Source organism: Myxocyprinus asiaticus, chromosome 28, assembly GCF_019703515.2.
Source record: "Myxocyprinus asiaticus isolate MX2 ecotype Aquarium Trade chromosome 28, UBuf_Myxa_2, whole genome shotgun sequence".
NCBI classification, from domain to species: Eukaryota; Metazoa; Chordata; class Actinopteri; order Cypriniformes; family Catostomidae; genus Myxocyprinus; species Myxocyprinus asiaticus.
The window spans coordinates 39297454-39324653 of record NC_059371.1 but is presented as its reverse complement, the minus strand read 5'-3'; the positions used below and the strand labels follow the sequence as shown (position 1 = coordinate 39324653).

At 38.2% G+C, this 27200-nt stretch overlaps 3 protein-coding genes across 11 annotated transcripts in view; 1 reads left to right on the top strand and 2 right to left on the bottom strand.

Annotated features, from left to right (window-relative positions):
• The window catches only part of LOC127418841 (AP-1 complex subunit sigma-2), a 48650-nt gene extending 40582 nt beyond the window's left edge, over window positions 1-8068 (bottom strand). For all 5 annotated transcript variants that reach the window (XM_051659701.1, XM_051659699.1, XM_051659700.1 and 2 more), the window contains exons 1-2: window positions 7990-8068; window positions 2699-2877 (exon numbers count right to left, since the gene is read on the bottom strand). In XM_051659701.1, coding sequence (XP_051515661.1) covers window positions 2699-2877 — 179 coding nt within the window. In that variant the 5' untranslated portion in view covers window positions 7990-8068. The remainder of the gene's footprint in view (window positions 1-2698; window positions 2878-7989) is intronic.
• Window positions 8069-12301: 4233 nt separating this feature from the next.
• Window positions 12302-21428, top strand: LOC127418826 (retinoschisin-like). 2 transcript variants are annotated; one of them, XM_051659678.1, is made up of 6 exons: window positions 12302-12380; window positions 15649-15674; window positions 15754-15940; window positions 18217-18358; window positions 18877-19072; window positions 20381-21428. In XM_051659678.1, exons 1-6 carry the CDS (start codon window positions 12335-12337, stop codon window positions 20534-20536), a joined length of 753 nt encoding a protein of 250 aa, XP_051515638.1. In that variant the 5' UTR covers window positions 12302-12334; the 3' UTR covers window positions 20537-21428. The 2 variants fall into 2 exon arrangements, with proteins under 2 accessions (XP_051515638.1, XP_051515639.1); XM_051659679.1 differs by lacking the exon at window positions 12302-12380 and adding an exon at window positions 12430-12584.
• Window positions 21138-27200, bottom strand: part of LOC127418746 (cyclin-dependent kinase-like 5) — an 86384-nt gene continuing 80321 nt past the window's right edge. For all 4 annotated transcript variants that reach the window (XM_051659517.1, XM_051659516.1, XM_051659519.1 and 1 more), the window contains 2 exons: window positions 25296-25490; window positions 21138-25160 (listed from right to left, as the gene is read on the bottom strand). In XM_051659517.1, the coding sequence (XP_051515477.1) occupies window positions 24825-25160; window positions 25296-25490 (531 nt within the window). In that variant the 3' untranslated portion in view covers window positions 21138-24824. The remainder of the gene's footprint in view (window positions 25161-25295; window positions 25491-27200) is intronic.

Genomic DNA, 27200 nt, shown 5'->3' with positions numbered 1-27200 from the left:
GTTCCTAAAACAATGCTAGCTTATGACATCTAAACACTTTTACTATAGCGCATGACTCATTTTTACGTTTGCATTACATAAACAACTACATCTACAAGCTTGCGGGATCAAGTTGCACAGTAGCTCAACTGAGAGAGCATTGCACTTGTGATGTAAAGGACTCAGGTACAAGTCCTGAAGAGCACACGAGTCGTGAGCCCAAAGTGTCATAGAAGCACCACAAAATGTTGTGAATTGCATTCTGCATCTCACATTTGCTTTTTATGACACTATTGGTTAGGTTTAGGTTTAAGGTTTAGAGTAGGGAGGTACCTTTTGTTGATTTAAAACTCAATTGAGCATTAACCTTAAAAACCTCATCTGTTTGGGAGAACATTTAACTCTCTTTTAGCGCCACTCAGTGGACATTGCACATCAGAACTGCCGTGATATGTGTAATGAACCACATAATATTTTGCAAAATTGTCACCACAGTCACAAAATTTTCAACGATCCGATTATTTTTCAACCACCTGTCATAAAGAAACCACTTTTCACTATCCAATCAATTACAGATGAAGAAAATCAAGTCCCACACTTCATTATGTTCTCATTGAACATCCTTTTTCACTTAAAAACACTTCAGAGTGTTGAGATGAGAATGTTGTCTCATGTTGACTAACCCTAAAACATTCGAATTCGTATTAAAGGAATGTTCCGGGTTCAAAACAAGTTAAGCTCAATTGATAGCATTGGTGGCATAATGTTGATTACCACAAAAAAATTATTTTGACTCATCCCTCCTTTTCTTAAAAAAAAAAAAAGAAGCAAAAATCTGTTACAGTGAGGCACTTCCAATGGAAGTGAATGGGGCCAATCCGTAGACGTTAAAATACTCACTGTTTCACAAGACGTGAACAATATGCGTGTTAATATGATTTTAGTGTGATAAAATCACATACTAACCTTTCCTGTTTAAAGTTACAGCCAATTTTACAGCTGCCATGACGATGTAATGTCAACAAACCCTAAAATGACTGTAAAAATGATGATTTAAACAAATTTACAGCTCAAATAATACACAAGTTTAAACAGAATAATTAATGTAAGTGCTTTTATACAATTATAAGCTTCACATTTCTGCCTTTGAACCCTATAAAAATTGGCCCCATTCACTTCCATTATAGTGCCTCACTGCAACCTCGATTTTTGCTTTTTTTTTTTAAAGAAAAGGAGGGACGAGTCGAAATATATTTTTGTGGTAATCAACATTATGCCACAAATGCTGTCGATTGAGCTTAACTTGTATTAAACCCAGAATATTCCTTTAAGAACATTATGTGCAAATCCCAGAAACCAAGTGAAAGAAAGCACTGCTTTGACTAAAGTCAAACTTGGTCTAATATTTAAAGACATTTGCCGTCAAGTTGTTCTCTGATAAATCAGTAGCTAAGATGTAATTTATTAACCTATATTTGAGTTTAATTATACACACACACAAAAAAAAAAAAAAACACATGAGAGCTCACAAAACTCATGAAGACTGGGCCAGCCTCATACTTATGTATTTCAGTGGTTCCCCTATATGCATTGTGCAGTGGCTCTACGCCACTGCTGAATTATGAGTGCCACTCTTGGGATTTCACATGGTTTATTTAATATTCTTGATGCAACATAACACTTGCCAGTCCCAGTCAGCTGTGTGCTTTCTACACTGCGAAAGGGACCCCACCACATACACACACACACACACACATAAATACACGCACTTACTCACAGTGATGTCACCACGTGTCAAACTTGCTTCAGTTCAAGTGGCCCGCGAGCTCATTTCCGAAAGGTAGGATGACAGGGGATCGCAACGTTTCACTGAATAATCAGTTAGCGCTTTCCTCCTGAATATTAATGAGTTCCCCTGTCATCTGTATGTTTTGGAGTGCATTTTGCTCGCTTCAAAAGCAGAATGTAACAGAGCTTCACGGATCAATTATCAACACGGCTTAATAATAGCAGCACGAGGGCAGAGCAGGTGCGGTAATTCACGGACTGGTCTCAACCAAACAACAGACTATTTTAAATGCGCCTGTGAACCAGTGAGATGCGCTGCGGGGATCGCGATACCCGTTTGAATGTGGTACAGAATTGTCTGTTGCAAAACTCTTATGTCTCGGTGATGAAACTAGTTTAAAACAAACAGCCCCCACATTTTAAACGACACTGACAAAGAAACAGGAGAAAATGTAAATTAGAAGGCTTTTCGATTCTCAAATCACAACACTTATAAAAATGTACCATGGATTTACTATAGTAACACTAACTGTACTGTATAACCTATGGTAGCTGTGGCAGAAAAACTTTCTAAATGTATTTAGACTGCTGTTCTTTTTTTTTTTTCATAACAAAAATGCCATAGTTCTTTATATAGAACCATAGTGACTAACCATGGTAGTGAGGAGCCATGCATGGTTTTATCTATGGTTATCATGGACTTATTACAAATATCATTGTTAAAACTACGGATACTATGGAAGAACTATGGTAAATTGCGCACACAACAGCACCGCTGCTGAAAAATCCTAGGGGAATTGCTGTCTCTCACTACTTTGACTTAGGTAGATGACAGTAACTACTTTGTAATCAGACTACACCCAACACTGCAAATAGCTTACTTAAGTTATAGTTGATTCTGCATATTAAACTGGGATACAGCCACACTGACCTTTTATAAACAATTTTAAGGTCTCTCCACTCCAGGAAACTGCACATCTTGGGCTTTCGGGCTAAGACGGTCTGCACCAGCTCCCGCGTGATTTTCTTCTTCTCCTTGTCGGACAGCGGCACGTACCATTTCTGCAAACGGAGCTTCCCCTGTCTGCTGAACAACAACATGAACTGCATCTGCGGGGACAACAGGAGACGACGAGAGAAGACAGATCAGAGAGAGGTTGCATGTTCTCTAAAAGGATTACTAGCAGACACATGTCGTCATGTGACAGGCGTGAAGCTCTAAGCAGAACTGTGTCATCAAACCCTCTATCAAACATGATGTGAGATCTTTACACCCTCATGCACACCAGAACAAAGCAATACAATAAAAAATTAAATGATTCTTAAATGATCTTCTGCATACAAATACTACATTCTCTCCAGTAACCGTGATATAATAATAATCAAATCCACACAAGAGTGAATGGACTTTTGCACTGGCAGAAAATAATGTATTATTTGAATAATTCCAGCCTAATAAAATCCAGTTATTCCAAGTTAATAATAATAACAACAAACACGATGGATTTGACAACCTGATTTCTTCTGTTTTGGTGTATATCTCATTCTAAATTTTTTCAAAAATTCAAACAAAATCTAACATAAAACGGCAATCTGAGTAAACACAAAATACAGTTTTTAAATGATAATTTTATTTATTGAAGCACAAAAGTTCCCAAAAAAATCCAATACCAACTGGGCCTGTGTGAAAAAGTATTTGCCCCCTAAGTTACAAAATCCCTAAATCTATGAAACTGCATTCATATTGGGGTTCAGCTGGACAAGACACACCCAGGCCTGATTAATCAAATCAATACCTAAATAAAACTTTTTCAGCAGCATTAAGTTAGCTAAAAGGTCTCACCCAGTATGCCAAGATCGAAAGAAATTCCAGACATAAAGAGGACAAAGGTTAAATATATCAGTCTGGGAAGGGTTACAAAGCTATTTCAAAGGCTCTGCGACTCCAAAGTACCACAGTGAGAGCCATTTTCTCCAAATGAAGAACACTGGGCACAGTAGTGAATCTTCCCAGATGTGGCCGATGTTCCAAAATTCCTCATCCAGGAAGTCACAAAAAAGCCAAGGACAACATCCAAGGAACTGCAGGCCTCTCTTGCATCAATAAAGGTCTCTGTCAAGGGGGCCTGGGTAGCTCAGCAAGTAAAGACTCTGACTACCACACCTGGAATCGCAAGTTCGAATCCAGGGCGTGATGAGTGAATCCAGTCAGGCTTCCTAAGCAACCAGTTGGCCTGGTTGCTAAGGTAGGTAGAGTCTCGCTCTCGGTGGGGCGTGTGGTGAGTTGTATGTGGATGCCATGGAGAATAGCTTGAGCCTCCACATGCGCCAAGTCTCCGCTGTAAAACGCTCAACAAGCCATGTGATAAGATACACGGATTGGCGTTCTCAGACATGGAGGCAACTGAGATTCGTCCTCTGCCACCCGTATTGAAACGAGTCACTATGCCACCATGAGGACCTAGAGTGCATTGGGAATTGAGCATACCAAAATGGGGAGAAAAGGGAAAAAAATCCAATAAATAAATAAATAAAAAGGTCACTGTCCATGACTCCACTTTCAGAAAGTTGGGCAAAATTGCCATCCATGGAAGAGTGGCGAGGCAAAAACCACTGCTAACCCAGAAGAACATTAAGGCTCATCTGAATTTTGCCAAAACACACCTTCATGATTGTCAAAGCTTTTAGGAGAATGTTCTGTGGACTGATGAGTCGAAAGTGGAACTGTTTGGAAGACGGGGGTCCTGTTACATCTGGTGTAAATCAAACACAGAATTCCACAAAAAGAACATCATACCTACGGTCAAGCATGGTGGTGGTAGTGTGATGTGTGGAGATGCGTTGATGCTTCAGGGCCACTTGCAATAATTGAGGGAAACATGAATTCTGATCTCTACCAGAAAATCTTAAAGGAGAATGTCCGGTCATCAGTCTGTGAGTTGAAGCTCAAGCACAACTGGATTATGCAGCAAGACAATGATCTAAAGCATAGGAGTAAGTCCACCTCTGAATGGCTCAAAAGAAGCTAAATTAAAGTTTTGGAGTGACCTATTCAAAGTCCTGACTTGAACCCGATTAAGATGCTGTGGCAGGACTTTAAACGGGCAGTTCATGCTCAAAAACCCTCCAATGTGGCTGAACTAAAGCAGTTCTGCAAAGAAGAATGGGCCAAAATTCCACCACAGCGTTGTGAAAGACTGATCTCCAGTTATCAGAAGCATTTGGTTGCAGTTGTTGCTGCTAAAGGTGGCAGTTAGTTTTTCACGTGGTTTTTTTTTATTTTTTTTTACTGAATTTTGTGTTTACTCGGGTTGCCTTTGTTTTAAGTTATATCTCGTTTGAAGATCTAAAACAATTTATTATGAAAATACACAAAAATAGAAGAAATCAGGTAGGGGGCAAATACTTTTTCACATCTCCTGAAGTAAGGAAAAACATAAGAAACTAATACAATGCATACATTTTAAGATATGTAACGTATATAAACTCAGCAAAAAAAGAAACATCCCTTTTTCAGGACACTGTATTTTAAAGATAAGTTTGTAAAAATCCAAATAACTACAGATCTTTCTTGTAAAGGGTTTAAACGATGTTTTCCATGCTTGTTCAATGAACCATAAACAATTAATGAACATGCACCTGTGGAACGGTCATTAAGACACTAACAGTTTACAGACGGTAGGCAATTAAGGTCACAGTTATAAAAACTTAGGACACTAAAGAGACCTTTCTACTGACTCTGAAAAACACCAAAAGAAAGATGCCCAGGGTCCCTGCTCATCTGCGTGAACGTGCCTTAGGCATGCTTCATGGAGGCATGAGGACTGCAGATGTGGCCAGGGCAATAAATTGCAATGTCCGTACAGTGAGACGCCTAAGACAGCGCTACAGTGAGACAGGAAGGACAGCTGATTGTCCTCGCAGTGGCAGACCACATGAAACAACACCTGTACAGGATCGGTACATCTGGATATCACACCTGCGGAACAGGTACAGGATGGCAACAACAACTGCCCGAGTTACACCAGGAACATACAATCCCTCCATCAGTGCTCAGACTGTCCGCAATAGGCTGAGAGAGGCTGGACTGAGGGCTTGTAGGCCTGTTGTAAGGCAGGTCCTTGCCAGATATCACCAGCAATAACATCGCCTATGGGCACAAACCCACCTTCGCTGGACCAGACAGGACTGGCAAAAAGTGCTCTTCACTGACGAGTCGCGGTTTTGTCTCACCAGGGGTGATGGTTGGACTCACGTTTATCGTCGAAGGAATGAGCGTTACACAGAGTGCTGTACTCTGGAGCGGGATCGATTTGGAGATGGAGTGTCCGTCATGGTCTGGGGCGGTGTGTCACAGCATCATCGGACTGAGCTTGTTATCATCTCAACGCTGTGTGTTACAGGGAAGACATCCTCCTCCCTCATGTGGTACCCTTCCTGCTGGCTCACCCTGACATGGCCCTCCAGCATGACAATGCCACCAGCCATACTGCTCGTTCTGATTTCCTGCAAGACAGGAATTTCAGTGTTCTGCCATGGCCACGAAGAGCCCAATCTCGATCCCATTGAGCACGTCTGGGACCTGTTGGATCGGAGGGTGAGGGCTAGGGCCATTCCCCCCAGAAATGTCCGGGAACTTGCAAGTGCTTTGGTGGAAGAGTGGGGTAACATCTCACAGCAAGAACTGGCAAATCTGGTGCAGTCCATGAGGAGGAGATGCACTGCAGTACTAAATGCAGCTGGTGGCCACACCAGATACTTACTTTTGATTTTGACGCCCCCCTTTGTTCAGGGACACATTATTCCATTTCTGTTAGTCACATGTCTGTGAAACTTGTTCAGTTTATGTCTTAGTTGTTGAATCTTTTTATGTTCCTACAAATATTTACACATGTTAAGTTTGCTGAAAATAAAAGCAGTAGAAAGTGAGAGGACTTTCATATATATTTGAAAACTCTACTTTGCTTACTCAGGTTTCCTTTGTTTTATGTTACATCTCGTTTGAAGAACTAAAACAATAGAAGAAATCAAGTAGGGGGCAAATACTTTATCTTCTGAAGTAAGGAAAAACAAACTAATACAATGCATACATTTTAAGATATGTATCGTATATATTTTATATAGGCTATTTGAATTAAAATATTTATTTTGTTATATATTTCATATAGATGATATATAGATTATCATTACAATCAAACTGCATTTTTAATGTGGTGCTATCAATTAATTTATATAAGTATATTTTGATAAGAAAAATCACATAAGAAAAACATATGTAGTTTAAACCTTATAATGTAAGCATTTAAAAAAATGTTAACAGCCTATATAGATAGATATTGCACATAAATGCAATTCAGTACAGATAATGTTTGAATATACTATTATATTAATACACTAGTCTGATCCACAATATAACAATAATAAATATAATCAAACATGTTTATGTGGAGTTATCAATTAACCTGAATATAATTTCAAAAAAATATATTTTAAGATATGTAACACTTTATATATTTTTACACATTCCTTATAAATAAATACAATAAAATTCAATATAAATTGAAAGCATTCTAATATATTATTATGCTAATCTAATATACTACATCATAAAATATTATTATCAATTATTAAAATAATCAAACATTATGTGGCGTTACCAATTCACTTTAATAAATATATTCTGATAAAAAAACAAGAAATAATATATATATATATATATATATATATATAACAGATAATTTAAGATTATAAAGCACACACACACACACACACACACACACACACACATATATATATATATATATATATATATATAAGTGTTAAATATTTTTAGATATTGCATATAAATACAATACAATTCAGTATAAAATGACAGCCTTCTAAAATACTGTTATATTAATGCACTAATCTAATATACTAGATTATAATTATGCTAGATTATCAATATAATCAAACATTTGTATGTGGAGTTATCAACGAACTTCATTAGCAGTTTTCTTATTCCAGTCCTGTGCACAGAGCTCGGCGTTATCGCTATTGATATTACAACCATAAATGAGATAAAACCCGCAAATTCAAACAACACATCAACAGACTTTTAAATTAATACATTTATTTAAACTTAAATCAGGCAATAAACATGTGATCTCCAGCGCATGCTGGTTCTTCCAGTCACTCGTAACCTTCTTCAGAATGAAACAGATATAATGAAACATGACGTACCTTTATGAAGAAGTCAGTGTGTTAATGAAGAATGGATTTACATGAGTTCAGGATTCACAGTGTTTCGCGTCTTGTGTACAGCCGTCAGCTGATGACTCTTTACTCATTGGTCGCAAGATTCGTTTGGTGATTTCTAATTGGCTCGGAGTTACCGTTATTCCCGCCCACTCCGGCATATGATTGGTTGATTCTTATGGCAGTCAGTGATGAAGTCACTCCTTCTCTCAGTGTTGTTGGAGGGCTCGTGAGCATGTAAAGGTGGCCAGACTGTTTAGGAATAAACACCAGGGTCAAATGTAATGTCACTTTTAAAAGCGTATGTTGTAAACACATTCAATCTGCTAAAGCCTAATTGCTTATGTGCTAAACACTAATTCACATAATTATATTTGTTCTGGCACTTATGAAGATGAGACATTAATACTGCAATGAAAAAAGCCGCACTCCATTGCTTCATGCCATTATGCATGTAGCATATTCCGTGCATGCATTGTGAAGTGTGTTCTTTATACATATACAATATATAATGTTTTTAAAGATACTTATTATTGTATTTTCGTGGAGCAACCCAGGTTTTCTCCCATTATGTATAGGGTGATTCAATCTGATTCTCTAAATGTATAACATTTATAATAGACACTGTGGCTGAAGAGGTAGTTTGTAATCAGGTAAAACAATAATGGCATAAACTTTTCAATTACAGATTATAGCCTATACATATAAAGTCAGGTTTATTTAATATAAAGTCTGTTTCAAAGAGAAACCATTGCCTAAGCATATTATGGATTTAGGGGTTGAATGTGGTTAAATGCAGGCGAGATTTCCTTATAATTTCAGTGGATCCCTTCTGAATCACACCAAATAATGTACATTTACACTATAGCGTCACCTAGTGCTGAACCTAGTGCAAGTGTACTGTTGAGAAGTCAATGTTACAGAGCATACAAAGTCCAAACTAAAATTAAACCTGTTAAACTGAATATTTACAGTTCAAGCAAATTAATTTACTTGACAATGTTTTGGAAAAGCAGCAATAAAGTGTATTCAAATCATTGCACACAAATCCCTCTGAAGGTTTTCAATGCCTGGGCACAGCAGGGGCGATGCTTGGATTTTTTCACAGGGTGGCAGGGCAGGGGCCAACGATCAGTCTGTGGTGGCCAAGAAATTCCATCGGCCGGTTGGTGTGGGTGGCCATCATTGTCAGAAGCGCGTGGATGCAGTGACACCCGGGACGGAGAGGTTCAACTGAGTGGGTTGGGGCCACCCCTCTAGCGCCACCCCTGGGGCACAGGGATGGTGATTCTATGTTCCGAGTAAACTCGCATCCAGAGCAGCATATAAAATGTTTAAAATGATTTTTTTTTTTTTAAGACTTCGTTACTCCGTTTGAGCATTTGTGACATGCGCGAGTAATTTGTATATCCCCTTTGAAGACTCTTCGGCTGTAAAGAACATGAATTACGAAAAGCGGTTATATTTTATCACGCGCTGCTGTTGCCAGGCAACTCCCGGTGCGTGGTGAACCGAAGGGATTTGCCTAGCAACATAAGACACCGAAACTTAAAAATGAGACGATACATGAGTGACGAAGTTTAAAGAGGTCATGCAGAGCCTTTTATTAGTTCTTGAGGCTTTAGTAAAGTTTGTGCACTAAAAACATATTCAAAGTTATATACTAATAAAATATTTCCACCCTCATTTGGACCCTCTGCAAAGTCCCTTTCAAGGGAAGTCAGTCCACTCGGTGGCCATCTTTGGAACCCTTCCAGGCAGCCATTTTCAATGTCAACAAGTGGTATAAAAAAAGTACAGCTAATTGAACGGGGAAAAGACTGAAATCTCCAAAGTGGTTGGTCAAGATAAATCAAAACATTTTAAAATAAGACAATATCATACATTGGGCTTCTTTAGCTCAAAACTATTTTTCAGGCTGGCCAAGCAATTGCACATGCTTGAGTTTGACAGGCGATGATGACTGGCTGTTTTACCTAAGGTAGGACTTCTTTTTCTACATTTGTTAGGCATTCTAGTTTCTCGTTCATTTTGATACCAGTAGTCCATCTTGGATGCTATAGTCTCTGCCCTCGATCAGAAACACCGGGTTTTGGTGCTGCTTCTCCTTTGAGACTTACCAGTAAACACCCACTGTTTTGATTGTCTATTCTTGACCGACCTGCTCACTTAACACTACTGGGTGGGGCTAAAAAAAAAAAAATTAAAGTAGCCGTTGATGTGTTGAGGCGGTAAAGATGCACATTTCTACCACAGTGTGACATCACATACTTCGAGGAAATGGAAAATTTATCATTCTGACAGCTTGGTTTCAACAAATGCTTATGCAGCAAGGAGGAAGTTTTGAGTACTGAAACTTAGACAAGACAGCAGGTTTTCAATAGCACAGGGACTTCTTGTATCAAAAGATCTGAGTCCTCATGTCATGACTCATTTAACAAACTACATAAATGTAGCTGCAGAAACGATAAAGTCTACACAGATAAGGTAGTCAATATGCAATAAGGCCCATCTTTTTAAAAACAATCTTTATTCATAGGAAGTATTTACAGGTCTAATAAAAAAAGTTCAGAGCTGATATTGCAGCAGTCATGCACGTCTGCCCCGGAGTGCACGCAAGGCGGCAGTGTGGATCTCGCGCTGCGTGATGACACGCCGCCTGTTGAACTTGGAAAGTCGCGCGGCCTCGGCGCCCACCTGTGCATGCACACCCGTCAGGAGCCTCATCACAGTGACAGCATCAGAAACAGCTGCACTGAACTACAGGAATATATAAAATTAAAAAAATAAATAAAAAACTTGATTCAAGTTGATAACTCATACAGAAAAGCCCCCCCCCCCCCCACATTATGAACTACTACTTAGGATTGTGGGGAGACCAGGGCTAGTTGTCACAAGGGCTATATCTCAGTAACAAAGTCCACAGATTCCTTATAGCCTATACATAAAAGCAGGAATCAAAACTACATAAATGACATTAAAACTTGGAGAAATTTGATGTTCAAAAAGACTTTACTCTTTAAATTTAATGGAAATGACAACTCAAAAGGTGACAAATTGCCTCGGTCTCCCTATAACTTAATCACAGAGCTTTCACCTCTACCAATGAAACCACTCATTTAAAGAGAAGACATGTAAAAACCTAGAAGTATGTAACTAGTACAGAAATCCACAATATAAGAGTACACAATATGATTAGAAACTCTAGGATTTTATGGTTGCATAATACTTCCACCTTATGCTTCAACACACCTTCTCAATCTTGTAGATATAAGCAGAATATGCTATGGTGCTCCACTTATGAGTCCAGCCTGTTCTTCTGGATTTCTTCTGCAGGGGATTGTGTCTTCTGTTAAATGTTTTCATGATTAAAGCTGTTCACAAGAAAAGTTATAATTCATAAGCAAGCACGTATGAACATTCACTGGACGCTTTCCTTCAACACATAGAGTTGCGTCTAACCTGTGTTGCTGAACTCTGTCTGAAGATTAGTCTCATCACCTGCACATTTAATTGTGTCCTCACCTCACTCAGGTGAAGAAGTTTAGGGTTAATTAGATCTTACTTGCATATGATTGCTTCCAATCAATGTTAAGCCACATTCAGACAGACTTCTATTGTATTTGTTTCTGTGATGTACAGTAACATTGTGACCTGAATGTTATCTTGATTTACTTGCAAAGTAAAAAAAAAACAAAAATCACAAATTAGATTGCTTAATCGTTTCTTCTAGACAGCAATGAAAGTCTTCTGTTTAGATCAGTGTTTCTCAATGCTGTCCTGGTGTACCACTTACACTACACATTTTGGAAGTCTTCCTTATTTGACATACTCAGTTCAGATCAAGGATAATGAGATAATCAGTAGAATCAGGTGTGCTGGATAAAGGAGACATCCAAAATGTGTAGTGTTAGTGGTACTCCTGGAAAGGACTGAGAAACACTGGTTTAGATGTTTCCCCTGAGATTTCCACAATGTCTCAAAAATAAATAAATAAATATATATATACCAAAGTGCCAGAGAGATCTCAATATTCTCCCAAGACCAAATGATCTGAGCTACAGTTATGTTATCCACATTAATTTGATAGTTCAATACTTTACTGTATGTCACCTATTGTCTCATGTGTCGATTTTTATTTCTCCTTAAGAATTTGAACATCTGATACGAAAATGATACTTTAATAAAACACAACTGAGAAGTTCATTATAGAGAGAGGAAGTGATGAAGGGCAGATCAGGACTATTATTGGCTGTATGGAGTACAGTGGATTACAATAATCCAGAGCACACTGAATGCACATTGAACTGAATCAGCACTGCTCATCAAGATGGACTCGAACATCCTGTGTGTGTCTCTGCTGCTCTTCACTCAAGGTACACAGTGTGTGTGAGTGTTTTATGAGGTGCTTTGTGGATGAATGCAGAATCGGTGTGTTTTGGTGGTTAATGGACTCGCAGCAAGTCGGTGGTCATTTCCAGGAACTTGACTGTCTGGTTATTTGGACTTTGGCAGATGCTCTTTATGTAAAGTGCTCATTTACTAAATGGAAAATAATCTTGTTGTTTCAACTTAAAAAAGTAAGTGTTCCTGCTGACTTAAAATTAAGAGGGAAAGTTCTTTAAACAGAACAAAGTTGACTTAAATCAAAATAACTGGTTAAATAAGCTTAATGTCTTTTTAAAGTAAACTTGACTTTCTCAACTTAATCAACATCATTCAAATTAAATTCAAACTGAACATTGAAGTTCAGTTACTTTTTTTCATTATTTAATTATATTGATAACCATAGAAGTAATTAGGGCTATCCATTGTAAGTGGTAAAATAAACTGCCATTTGATGGTAAATGGTCAGACGATGATCAGAAACCAACATTGGATCCCTTATTCAGATTTAAATGGATAGTTCACCCAGAAAGAAAATTCTCTCATTATTTACTCACCCTCATGATATCCCAGGTGTGTATGACTTTCTTTCTTCACCAGAACACATCTGAAGAAAAATAGAAAAATTTCTTAGCTCAGTAGGTCCTTAAAATGCAAGTGGATGATGATTTCTCTTTTGAAGCTCCAAAAATCATAGACAGTCATCATAAATGTCATCCATACGACTCCAGCTGTTAAATGAATGTCTTCTAAAGCAACACGATCACTTTTGGTGCAAAAAGATAAATATTTAAGTACTTTTCTAAACTCTAAATCATACTTCGGTCAGGAGTGGTATGCACGTGTGACAATCGCATTGGTATTTGAAACATGTGAGAACTGACACACGTGTGTCACAGCCGGAAGAGCAGCGCTGTTTACAAGTGAGGAATGCTGTACAGTAGCTTGGTTGTTTTGGGTTTAGATCTGTTATTATCTGTTTCTTTACTCACAATGGTGCATTTGTGTGCTTATCCTGAATGTCTCAACCGAGTGGAGACCATGAGATTACATCTGTACCATGGCAACGTGAATGCATCACACGAGAGACCGCTTGAACTCCACCCTCTCGTGAACCATTGGATTATGGTTAAAAAGTACTTAAATATTTATCTTTTTCGCACAAAAATCAATCGTATCGCTTTAGAAGACATTAATTTAACCGCTGGAGTCGTATCGATGATGTTTATGCTGACTGTCTGATTTTTGGAGCTTCAAAAGAGAAATCACTATTCACTTGCATTTTAAGGACCTACGGAGCTGAGATGTTTTTCTATTTTTCTTCACATGTGTTCTGCTGAAGGAAGAAAGTCATACACACCTGAGATTTCATGAGGGTGAGTAAATAATGAGAGAATTAAAATTTTTGGGTGAACTATCCCTTTAAGACTGCAAGGGGGCACATATGGGTATCAACAGTAATTAGTCAATAGTGAATGCTGGGAATCTGAATATATGAGCATGATGTGCAGAGTTCTCTTGAATTATATATTTTTTAATTTAGCTGAATAGTATTTCTAAGTTCAGTGACTTAGATTCAGCTGACAAAAACTTGGATAACTGAATTATATCAACAAGATCAATCAGGGCACTTATTCTAAATCTACATTTAAAAAAGATAATAACTAAAAGGGACACTCCTTAAAATCACAACTGTGCTAGTTATAATCAACTCTGAAGTGAACTTATAAGTTTTGAAATATCAGTGAGTGTTTTTCATAATTAGGCAAAACATACAGTGCAAAAAATAATTTTCTTAAAGCTGAAGTATGTAACTGACTATGTTTACATGGACATCAGAAAGCCGTTTATAGCGAGAAAGCTGCTAAAGGCTCAAAATCAGTGTTTGTGTTTACATGAGCTGTGTTCACGGATTTCTCTTATCTCCCGTATACATGTGGCTTGATCTGTAAGTAGCTTTCTCCACGGCAACGTAATTTTCTCACGACGCTTGTGTAAATAACAAACATGAGATCCAAGGAAGACTAAGCTATTTTATTCTCTGTTTCTTTGCTTTATTTCCAGATATTCAGGAGTTGCTGTTGTGTTTTTTTTTTTTTTTTTTTTTTTTTTTTCACTTTCTATCAGACCTGCAGAGGAATTGCACTGCAATAATGGGGTTTCCCTCTTGACGTGTCTTATCTCGGTCTGTTTATGCACATGTGCACTCCTCAAAAACCAGTTAGAACGCCTCTTATGCGTTTACATGTCCACAATAAGCCGCAGTCTTCGGGAGAAACCTAGTTGTGTTAATCCCTTAAATGGCGTAAGGAAACCAGCGTTCTTGTTTACATGACATTTCAGAACGCCACTTTCTGTTAAAACCCTGGAATAAACTGTTTTCTAAAGAGCATGTAAACATGGTCACTTTTTCTGTTAAAATACTTTTTCCTACCCATCCTTAAAATGCAGAGACAACTAAAAGTAAGTCATTCATATGTTAATTTTCTCGAAAACTGTAAGCACATTGTCTCTCTGGGACTAGGAAAATCCTCTGTTTGTTTTGAGCGCCCCATCTATGCAAATACATTGACTCAACCAATGGCGCGAGTTGGGGGCGGGACTATCTCTTTGTTTTGCCAACGGCAGACAAGGGGCGTATTCAGAAAGCTGTTTTGAAAACAAAGTTTATTTTTTCAATTCCGTTTGGTGGTGCTAATGGCGCAGAAATTACACACTTCAGCTTTAAGTAGTATTTTTGTCTTGTTTTCCAGCAAAAATATCTAAACATTCTTCAAACAAGATGGAAGTCTAAGAAACGAATGAAATATAAAAGCATGTAAAAGGATTCATTGGAAAAAGAAGGCCGTCAGTATAGACCTTCACTAAAATTAAATAAAAATAATAGATTGATTGATTGATTGACAGTTGGGGTTTGAATTAACGAGCATTCCGTTGGCCCATTTAAACATTCCGTCAATGTAATTCTATTGAATTTTTCAGATTTTTGATCATCTGTTGTGCGAAAACCGCAAGTCCAAACAATAATAAATGATATAGAGCTCTAGTGTATTCCAGAACAGTCTGTTGGTTTGTGCCAAGTTTGGTGGATGCAGCTTTAAAGCTTTAAGAGGAGTTCTAAGCCTTTTCTGAAAGTTTAAACTAGTTAAAAAAGTTTTAAAGTTTGAAGAATATACAGACATTAAGTAAGACAAACAGCCAGCTCTTTCTCATCATAATCATTTATTATCTTTTTTCTCATGTTGATTTCTGGAACAGTCATCATTGTGGTGAACACACAGGGGGTGAGTATGTGAGCATGCCTGTGTGTGTTTGTGTACATGTGACAGTGTGTAAGTGTGTGTCATGATGTGTGTGTATCAGAAGTCGGAGATGCCGTGGTCTTATGAAGATGACGATGATGTGAATGTGAAGGCAGTAAAGGAGAATCAGACACCGATGGACTGCAGCTGTGACTGTCAGGCTGCTCGACCCACCGGAACACCAGCGACCTGGACCACCATCAGCCCCACAGCATCCACACACAGCAGATCCCTCGAATGCATGCCGGGTCAGTGTGTGGGTGTGTGTGTGTGTTGAGAAGTTCCATGGAAAAGACATGCAAGGTCATGCCGTGAGTGCCAGCGCTACTTGTTACTGGGGAGACTGTGCACTTGGCAATCAGTCTGAGTATGCGTGTGTGACACTGCCACCTTCAGAAAAGAGCACTTTAACTGATTCAGGGGATGTTGCCAAGAGGCTTTTGAGTGATTATGTAAGTAACGATCATCCGTGATGCATCATCGGCTAATACAAATGACACATGAACAACACATGACCTCAGTCTGCTAAAAGAGAAATTTACATTACGATAAAAATATTAACAGACAAGGAAGAAAAGAGCTAGAGTGTCTGTTTTAAGGAGAAAATGAGAGACAGACTGGGTGTGAAATCAAAGAATGTGCAAGAAACCAAAGAAGAACCCAGTGTGATGCTACAGTATGCCAGTACATAATCTCATTACTAATGCAGAAATGTGTGATGCCCAGATTACAGGGCCTGAAATAGCTGGGGTCATTCCTGGAATTCGGTAATATTTCAATCCCCCAGACTTTTTAAAGTGGTTGTTCACTAAAATGAAATGTTGGAAGCTTTTTACAAGAATTATTGCATTAAAATAGTCTTTATCATTGAAGAATGTCTTCTTTCTATCTTATACCAAGCGTCTGGTCATGTCCCTGAGGCACTTCACTGAATTTGTACCAAGGGAATAATTACAAAATGTGCACACTGTCTATAATTGTTGTCATTAATGTAAACATTCATTTGTGTTTCTTTGCTGAGAAAGATATTTTACCAGGAAAAAATTGCATGATTTTCTTTTTTTCAGTCTGAACTCAACCCCATCACACCAACCATTTTCAGCCCGTAAACATTTTGGTTCTACCCATACATTATAAACCAGAAGTGACAAGCGTTTTTTATAACAGCATGGAGCAGAAACAGGCTAGAAATGTCATAATTTGTATTCATATTTTGAAGTGTGTTATCGTCAAGCTCAACAATTCAACCCTGTCACATAAAATTAAGATATTAAATCAGTACTTTTCAAAATGATATTTTAATACATAAATATATATAGAATTTATTAATTTCATGCATGCTACGTGGTCTTCTGTCCTACACCACATGAGGAACAGTGGCAATTTGTCACATTTCTTTACTGTCTACCTGTGACGGGGTTGAGTTATTCACTACATTTATGAATAATTGAACAAAAATATGGAATTGTCAATATATTATACATTACAAACTCTACATATTTACTTTCAGAGTTGGGAGGGTTACTTTTTAAACATATTCCACTACAGATTACAGAATACATGCTGTAAAATGTAATTAGTAACATATTCTGTTAGATTACTCAAGGTCAGTAACGTATTCTAAATACTTTGGATTACTTCTTCAGCACTGGTAGATTTTTTCACTTGTTTTGACTATAAAAACTCTGGCAGTACAGTAAGACAGAATACACATGTTAAAAATACATTCTCTGAAAAACCTAAATATCTTATGCAGTGTTGTTTCTAAAATAAGATAAATCAAACTGATCTTGTTTTAAGGATTTTTAGATATTTTTACAGGAAAACAATAAAAAATTATTATCTTGATTAAGATTTTTGCCCTAATATCAAAGGTCTTACTAGAAAAAGAAATTATGATCCAAGGTGAATTTTCTTGATGAAAAAATATGATCGTGTCTGGTAACGTGTGCATGTAAAATGGCTAGAAATAGCATTTTATCTTAGCATAAAGCTGACAATTGGCATGCACTGGCATGACTGGAAATAGCCTCCTGAGAGTGTTCCAAAGATGGCCAACAGTGGACTGACTTGCTAGAAAGACTTTGGACAGACCTTTTCTGTGTTTGTTTACATTTGAATTTTTGACAGCTGGAGTTGGAATGCTAATTAACGAGCATTCCATTGGCCCATTTGAACATTCCATCAATGCAATTTTATGGAATTTTTCAGATTTTTGATCATCCGTTGTGCAAAAACCATAAAGGGGGCCGCACACCGGATGCGTCTGGCGGACGAAATGGTGCATTCTAAAATTCGAAACAATTGTTTTCAATGAAGGTACGCACACTGCCGCCTGATAACCAAATTCTACCTCTAAAATCAATAGGCAATGATTGGTTTTATTGGAAGGTTGATCCAGAACGAACCAAGGACATCCTACTTGTACTCTGCTTGTGTAAATCATTTTAAAACTTGGGCACATTTTACATAGCACAGTTAGAATAGATGATCTGATGTTGTCATGTTCCTCTCCTCCCATCAGAGTGTCCATACCACAAACCACTGGGGTTTGAGTCCGGAGAGGTGCTGTCAGAACAGTTCAGCTGTTCTAACCAGGAGCAGTATGTGGGCTGGTTCTCCTCCTGGACCCCGAGTAAAGCTCGACTAAACAGCCAGGGATTCGGGTCAGTGTCCAAGAACAACCTTATGTGATTGCACAAAATTTTGGGCTACTGCTGAAAAGATCAGTATAGTTAGTCACATTTTAAGTTTTGGATGCTGGTGTGCTGGTGTCCCCACCAAGAATCTTAACCAGCAAGACTTCCTTGGTTACCAAGCTTTATCAGAGAGACTAAAATCCAGTTTTTAATCCAAACAACATCTACTAACTGCTGTTATCAGCATACCTCATGCTAACTAGCATGTGCTAGTTTTGCTGGTGGCTAGACCAGCACTGCACCAGAATGAACGGATATAAACCAACCTGAAATTCATGGTGGTCTAAGTTGGTGTTTTTAGTAGAGTAGTATGAAAACTTGACAGTTTGGGCTTAATCTAGTCCAGACTTAGGCCTCACTGAACCTGTGTGAGGTGCAGCTATATGTAACCTGTCTGAAGTCAGTGATCATTCTTGGTGTACTTTAAAAACCGTTTTGTCATCTGACATCATTATAATATAGTCTATCTCTCGTTTCTGTACCAGCTGCGCATGGCTGTCCAAATCTCAGGATGCAAGCCAGTGGCTTCAGATCGACCTGCTGGAGGTTCGAGTGGTGTCGGGTATAATGACTCAGGGCCGCTGTGATGCTGATGAATGGACCACCAAATACAGCCTGCAGTACCGAACCCATGACAACCTCAACTGGATCTATTACAAAGACCAGACCGGAAACAACAGGGTGAGAATGCAATGAATATAAGCCTGATAAATGAGGAGGTTGCAATGGTTGTTGAGTGGTACAGTTTGCTATTGTATTTTAACTGTTACACCTATGTGTTTGGCAAACTTGTTTTATTTAAAGCAACTTAAAGTGCATTCAAGCTATTAGGCTTGGGATCAAACAGTTTTCCAGATGATTATAGATCTATATCAACATTTTTTGAGATATGAATAGGGCTAATCGTTGTATATGTATATATCACATAGCCTACACAATTTATTTTCAGTTAAAAGTATATCTGTTTGTGGTTTGACAGCTTGAATGAAGCCCATTCAAGGATACATACTGAGAAGCTGCACGATAAACGTCGCCATTTCTAATCATTCAGTTTGCGCAGTTCCACCAGTTTCATACACTAATGTGCAAACTCATCAACGTCACTCTGTTCATTCTTAAAGTACAAAAACCTTCATAAATTTTGCGTGTTTGGTGAGTACATTCACAACTTCCTGCCACCTGCACCGCATCGTTGCTTCCTGTGTGTGATACCATGTGTCTTGTCCTACCCGCAATGCGATTAGTTCTTTTCCAGTGTTCAACCGGCTTCAGTATTAAGTGCATTAATATTATATCACCCCCTTGTGGTCTCCCAAAGCTATTACACCAGACTCCATTAAACAGAAGGCCAACTGACTGTGATTTGGAAGGCACTGCCTCCCTAGATTTTCCCCTCAGAAACGAAACATCTGACGCTCCCCACACTGGTCGGATGGTGAAAGGAGAGAACTTATTGCCCACCCTAATATTCCAAATGCCCTTTCCCCCACCGCAAAGGCCTCATCCTTGTACGGGACTTGCACTTTGTAAAATGCAATACTGCATTACCATTACTGATACTTTTACTGACTAAAAAAGGGTGTGTGAGAAATTTCCTGTGATTTATACCGCTTGTTGTGGCAAATAATGTGCTTTTTTTGGTGCGTTGGCTGACCCTGGTGCCCCCTCAAAAAATAGGTGCATGATGCCCCTGATAGATGTTAGACACTATATAAGTTCTGACTCAGTTTAATTCCCTTCAGCTTTTTGGCCACTTAAATACGGGACATAGTGCCATCAATATTGGACATTTCGCCATCCGGGTTGTTTGGGGGCCATCCCCTTGAGCTTTTCGACACTAAAATACAAAACAATATGTCTTCATCTCGGCCAAAATACAGGACATCCCGGCTAATATGATAACACTAACACATTCCAAGGTAGGACAGGTCATTTACCTACCTTGACCGTTTAATGACCACTTTTATTGCTTTTGTTGGATTGTTTTAGGTGTTCTATGGAAACACGGACCGCTCCTCCACAGTGCAGAACCTCCTGCCCATTGTGGCACGGTACATCCGAGTCCTGCCTTTGGGTTGGCACACCCGCATCGCCATACGACTGGAACTGCTCATATGTATGAACAAATGCGTGTCCATCTATTAGAGAGACAAATTATTTATCTCTTACTATTGAGACTAATAATTACAGTATACTACCTTATAACCATATCTTCTTTATGAACAAAATCAAACAAATTACCAATATTTGAGCTAAAACAAAGAATGCTTTGAGTCTTTATTGACCTTATTCACAGCAGCACCCTCTTTGATTTTTCATGGGAACAACGATGATGTGAGGGATATATCTCGTCAATGGGCTGCACTGCAGTTTAAAGTGTTTTTGGATCCTTCCACGATTTCCAAAATGTTTAGTAGACAAAAAACTCCAGACAACATGAATTGTGGAAAACCAGATTGGATCTAGGAGCTTTAGATTTATACAGATTTATACTGTGCGTGCCATTGAAGAGTCTATCCCTCACAGCCTCGTTGTCATTCCCATTAACAAAATCAAAGATGGCGCTACTGAGGTAGAGACGTAAACTTGGATTTAATAAATGAAATATTTCATAGATGTTATCATTTACTTACTACTAAAATCCACAAAAATGAAAAATGAGAACTGAATTGATGCCACATATGTTTTATGAAGCAGCAATATTTATCACAGGTGTAAACATGAAACATTTGGACAATTTGATAACTCACTTTTGATTGTGTTCAACTTTATTCAAGGGTTAAAACATCTTATGGTTCCTTAAATAACAATTTAGCATCTGGTAACATCAAATCTTCTCAGTTTGAAGAACAGGGGAGACCGGGGCTAGTATATTTTTTTTAGGGTAAATTCATTTTTGAAAGTCAATTTCTGCATAGGCACAAAGAAAGTCTTGATTACAAAAAGATATGGAACATTTCCACTATTATTGCCCAGGGGAAAAAAGATAGGGGCCTACAGTTTATTAAACACACGTTGTTGACATTAATAATGAAAACACACATTTGTGTAATTGGACTTTTGACCCAAAACTTTTTACTCAGAAGTTGTTCCTTTGACATGAAAAGTTTGGAGAGAGATATATTAAATTAGATTTCATCAGCTCTTCGCTTTAGCATAACTGATTTACAGTACACATGGACAACATGGCTGAATGGATTAGCGGCTAATTCACCTATTTTATCAGGTTTATGATCTATATTTTCAATCATCTAGATGATAATTTCCTATATGTCTGTTAAAAGTCTCATAGCAATGTAATGCATATTGTTCATACATAATTGACATTTCCTGCAGCTTCCTACCGTATGTTTCCAGGAAATCATGGCGTTTGACATCTCGTGTACTGGCTGTTCTTTATTTAGAAGGATTATCTGGCAAATGTTAAATTACATATTGCATAAAGTTGATAAATTATTATTTCTCTTCCTCATGTACATACACTGGCTCTATTTCCCTAAAACATTTAACACATAAATAGCCTCTGCATCTTATATCCAGATATTGCATGTAAAAGTGTATTTGCAGTGTTCAAAGAACTTCAAACCTGAGGGAATCAGAAAAGTATATTTTGTAAAAATGAATCTTGCTTCAAAAATAAAAAAGGCATTTTGAAGTCTTTGCTTAATGTTTTTTTGCAGTGAATATATTGATGTCCAGCAGGTGGAGCCACAACATTTCATATAATTTGGTCAGTTTTGGTATGGGTAACATTTTTTGCTTAAATTTTCATTTAAAAGGCTTGATTTTTATAGATTATTAACAAACCCACACAAGACCCACACAAAACCCAGATAGAGCATCTGGGACGCCTATGCAAAGCGGACGATGGAAGCGATGTGCTGTAAGCAATGGCAGCCGTTCTGGAACTGGACTGGACACGCTCCTGTTTTCCAAAATCCCACCCTACAAAGACACGCACACCATTATCATCAGAGACGGAGGAATGATTCTCTATGTCACTGGTAAGAAAAATAAAGTAAATTTGCAATTTGATGTCAGCAAACCCGAATAGTTACACTCATGGGCGTCACTTTCTTTTAAAAAGTGGTGGGGACAGTTTCAGTGTTTGATAACTTGATCCACACATCTAACACCTTCAGTACTGGATTTTGTTGAAGATAAATACATGGATCAGTGAGCATTTACTCCGATATGACTGATTGGTCTCATGGCAAAGTTTTCGCCTCTAGTACGAGTTCCAGGTTCTAATCCACCCTAATACAACATTTTATTTTAATAAACAAAGAATGCATCTGTACTTCATTGGATGTATATCATGAGCGGGGACACATCTGTTTGCATTTTGCATTGCGATTTAACTGAAAAAGAAGTCCGAGCTGCGGAAAAGCGGAGCGAGTACAGCCCCTCTGGATGCATGAGAGAACATTGCCCCCGCTGTTACTTAACGCTCCTTATAACGGCCGCAACGAGCACTCATCATAACCATGAAAAACTTCAAAATCCGATAGCGACAAATGTTGTTTACATGATACAAAAAGTGGCTTTAAAAGTCAATATATTGTTTATTTCTATACTTTAGAAACATAAGCCTGTCATTGGCCTACAGTCCACAGCAATCCATTTTGCAATTTAATTCGTCAATCCGTCCGAGATAGATTTATTATAGGGGTTTTTCTAAGGACGCGTCAATGAACACCTGCGCCATACAGATGCTTTTGGAGTGTCTCACTTTGGTTGTTATGTGTCATGATCAGTGTTTTTAGGTCGCTGAATCAAGTTAAACGTTGTTTGAAACTTAGAAAAACACGCCTCGAGATCCCTGCATTCAGAATTGCACTTAATCCAGCTGTGTTTGAACGCAAGAACACATGCTCATCTTGTGCTGTTGGCAAACTGCTGCTAGTGTCAAGCTAGCCTGTGGTTTGTTGTCTGTACAGCTGAAGTTTTGCTTACTGCCCCCTGCTGAAAAGAGGTGGTACTTCAAGCTTGAATTGCTCCGAAAGTAGGAATAGTTCATATTACAGTCTGGGGACATGATTAACTGCAGTGGCGGATTTAGGCATGGGCGACTTGGGCAGTTGCCCAGGGCGGTATCTTGCGGGGGGGGCGGCACGAGGCACCCACACAGACCACCCTACCCCTACCCCCCCCACCTCCCCGTCAACAACTTTGGGGGCATGTTGAAGCGGGTTTCGCCCAGAGCTCCATACAAGCTAGAACCGCTACGGATTAATTGTGTTAATTCTTTAACACGTTATTTTTAGATAATTAATCATTCTGAATTAACATGATAAATCGACAGCCCTAATAATTATATAGTATAATTTTTCCCATTTTGTTAACAACATTGTTCTCATTTCACAGTTTTCCCCATACTTTACAGGTGGATAATCTACCAAAGTTTAGCGAATCGGTTCAATCTAGTCATTACTCGGTTCAAAACAGCATCACTACTGGCCAAGGCCCACTTCCATTTCTCCCAGCGGCTTACAGGGTCTGTCACAGCGACAGGTGTGATTTTTCATGGCACCTATTTCAGTGATATCTAGCAGGTAATAAAAACTAAAATCGCAAAAATATGACTTTTAAAATAGAATGCATCGCTTTCCAGATGATGCGCAACATATGTGCGCAATCTGGGAAGCACACGTACTTATAATCACACAAACAAACGCATTCTTACCCTTAATTACTCTTAATATCTACTGATTTCCACTGAATTGGAAACAGAAATTACTCAAAGACAATATCATAAGATACAGTATACTGTAGTCTTATTCTATAGTTATAAAATAAATCGTCTATACATTAATCCTTTGACCTGCTTAGCCAAATGTGAGTTACTTTGCAGACTCAGATAATATATACTACAACCAGAGTATAAACTAAAGCCTGCACATACAGTGCTATACATTTATATATTTCCATGTACATATAGATATATAATCTTCTTAAGACTGTAGTTTTCCAATAACAAAAAAGATACAATTAAGTACATAAATAATATAAGAAGTGCTATCAAATATTAAAACTTTAAAACAACAAAAATAAAGATTGAGACATGTAGACCTACCCTTAAAGGGATACTTCACCCAAAAATGAAAAATCTGTCATTATTTTTACTCTCTTTAATCTCTTTCTATTCAAAACCGTACTATTTTCTTCTAGCGAACATAAAAGGAGATGTTAGGCAGAATGAAAGCTTCAGTCACCATTCACTGTATTGAAAAAAAACAGATCCAGTGAAAGTGAATGGTGACAGGCTAACATTCTTCCTAGCATCTTTTGTGTTACACTGAAGAAATAAAATCATACAGGTCTGAAACGACATGAGGGTGATTAAAAAAATGACAAAATTTCCATTTTTGAGTGAGTTATTCCTTTAAAATATAAGAAGAAAAGGCCCATTAGGGGGCGCTGTGTGTCAGATTTACAGTGCAGTCTCTTTCAGGTCGTTCAGGTTTGGCAAACGCGAGCGGAAGTGACGACTGAAACCATTGGGACCCGGTTTGGAGGTCAGCTGTTCGGGATAAGGGTTTCCCTCTGGCCGACCTAGAGCGGTGGAGTGCCAGGTGGACTCCAGGGGCCCGGGGCCCGGATACGCAGCCTGGCGGCCTTTGGGCTGCATGGAGCTGCCATGGCTGCGAGGCTCCACGAAGCTGCTGCTTTTTGAGGAGGACTGGGTAGGCAGGGGGTAGTGGAGGTCAGTGGAGGTCTGGTTAGAGGACGAGGTGAGATGAAGAAGTTTCCGCAAAGACTTGAGAGGCTGAAAAAGACACAGGGAGATAAATAAAAAAACTGAAACTCCCATGAATATTTGCAGGTTTACCCTGACCGTGGGAACCCTGCTTATCGTGGAAGAAAAGAGATATTTTGGCAAATAAAATTGCAGGTGTGTTACCTGTGAGTGAGTATCAGGTGTCCTCTCGGTGGGCCAGTCCATGTCACGCTCTCTGTCCTGATCTTGGTCGCGATCTCGCTCTCTGTCGCGGCTGCGTTCTCTGTCTCTGCTCCGCGTGCGATGTCTGCTGCCCTGATGGCCGTACGACCGCAGTGATTTCTGCATCAACGCCTGATCCGGCCCCTCGCTCGCCACCTGACCAATGACACGTGTTACAGTGCTGTCAATCACCCTGAAAGGTGTACATTATAATTTAATACATTAAGAAAGAAAAGAAGAGAAGCCATGAGAAGATTACCAAACATTCAATTGTTCTTCCTCTAGGACAATAAACTCAAAACTAATCAGATTAGATCACTATTACTGGTACCTTCAATGAATAGGGTGGCAATTTTGGGTGGAAAGGGATTTATTTAATTTGAGTTTTTTATCAAATGGTCTGATGTTGTTTGAGGTGCTTACCTTAAGACATTTTTTGTGTCCACCTCAGGAGTTAAACTGAAGTAAATATTCTATGAACTGTTTTATTTCTGTTCATTTAATATGATGTTTGGCATTTTTGCAAACTTTTAACAAAAATGTGGAACACTGAATATAGTTTAAACCAGTGATTTTCAATCTGAGGGCCAAAATGAGGTGCTAGTGGGTCCGTGAAAACATTTAGAGAAAGTTTTACAAATTTGATAATATTATTATTATTTCATTCTGCTTTTTAGAAACTATAAATACATTTAAACTGAATTGAAGTTTTTCTTCTCTTGGTAGAAATATTTGCTCTCAACTTAATACAAAGTTAGTTACTATATTTGTTAACACAAATAACAATGAACAATACTTTTACAGCATTTATTAATTAAAAACATTATTTCAACATTTACTAATATATATTTTAAAACAGAAGTTGCATATATTAACATAAGTTAATGCAATAAGGACTAGCATGCACTTACAATGAACAATTGTGTTTTTATCAATCAACATTCACCAAGATTAATAAATGCTGTGTAAAAATATTGTTCATTGTTAGTTCATGATATCCAATGTATTAACTTATGTTGTTACACGGCTATCTGGAATACTCTATACTAATTGGTCAATGGCGCCATCTAGTGGTCTGATATTTCTCAGTAACAATTGCATATCCACATATCAGACCGCTCATCCGGGTATTGCGAGCAATCTTTGCTGCTTCTCGGATCACTGTGAAGTTTCTACACTCAAATCAATGTTTCATGTGCATTTATTTATTTGGCAAGTAGTCTTGTAATAAGATGCATAATGAACAGTCAGACGTTCATTAATTACAAAATAAACACCAACAGAACTCCGACGCAAACCAAAGGTGGATTTCAGATGTTCAGTGCTATGTTTAATGATTAAATAATTTCAAGGCAAATCAATATGATTCACCCATGAATTTATTTATTTTGTTAATAGCCGTGTAATAAGCAGGATAATGTAAAGTCATCTGGTCTGTTATCGCAAAATAAACCCCTTCAGGGTGATACAAGAGTTCTCCGCTTCGTGACGGGGTCCTGATCACTTTGTCGGGGTTTATTTTGCTATAACAACCAGCTGATGTACATTATCCCATAGATAACAAATTGTACCTTATGTGTTACTGTAACCGATGACAAAATAAAAGCCAATTTATTAATTCTGCAAATAACATTGTTTTAAAATCACGCTTACGATTTTTCTCCCGCAGTATAAATGGGACTATATAAATGAAAATATAAAGCTGCCTTCATATTTTAGGAAGGGGGTCCCTCGTGAGGGGATCATCATGTTTGGGGGTCCTTGTCATCAAAAAGTTTGAAAACCCCTGGTTTAAATAATTACAATAACTGAATAAAGCTAGTTAGTTTGGGACCAATAGTTGGTTTGCAGTTATTGATAAACTTA

Excerpts from the sequence above, each read along its gene's own strand:
- LOC127418826 (XM_051659678.1), top strand. The coding sequence starts at position 12,335 with ATGGACTCGAACATCCTGTGTGTGTCTCTGCTGCTCTTCACTCAAG. Across the intron at positions 12,381-15,648 it reads TCTGCTGCTCTTCACTCAAG|TCATCATTGTGGTGAACACA; the intron begins GTACACAGTGTG and ends TTTCTGGAACAG. Across the intron at positions 15,941-18,216 it reads ATCCCTCGAATGCATGCCGG|AGTGTCCATACCACAAACCA; the intron begins GTCAGTGTGTGG and ends TCCTCCCATCAG.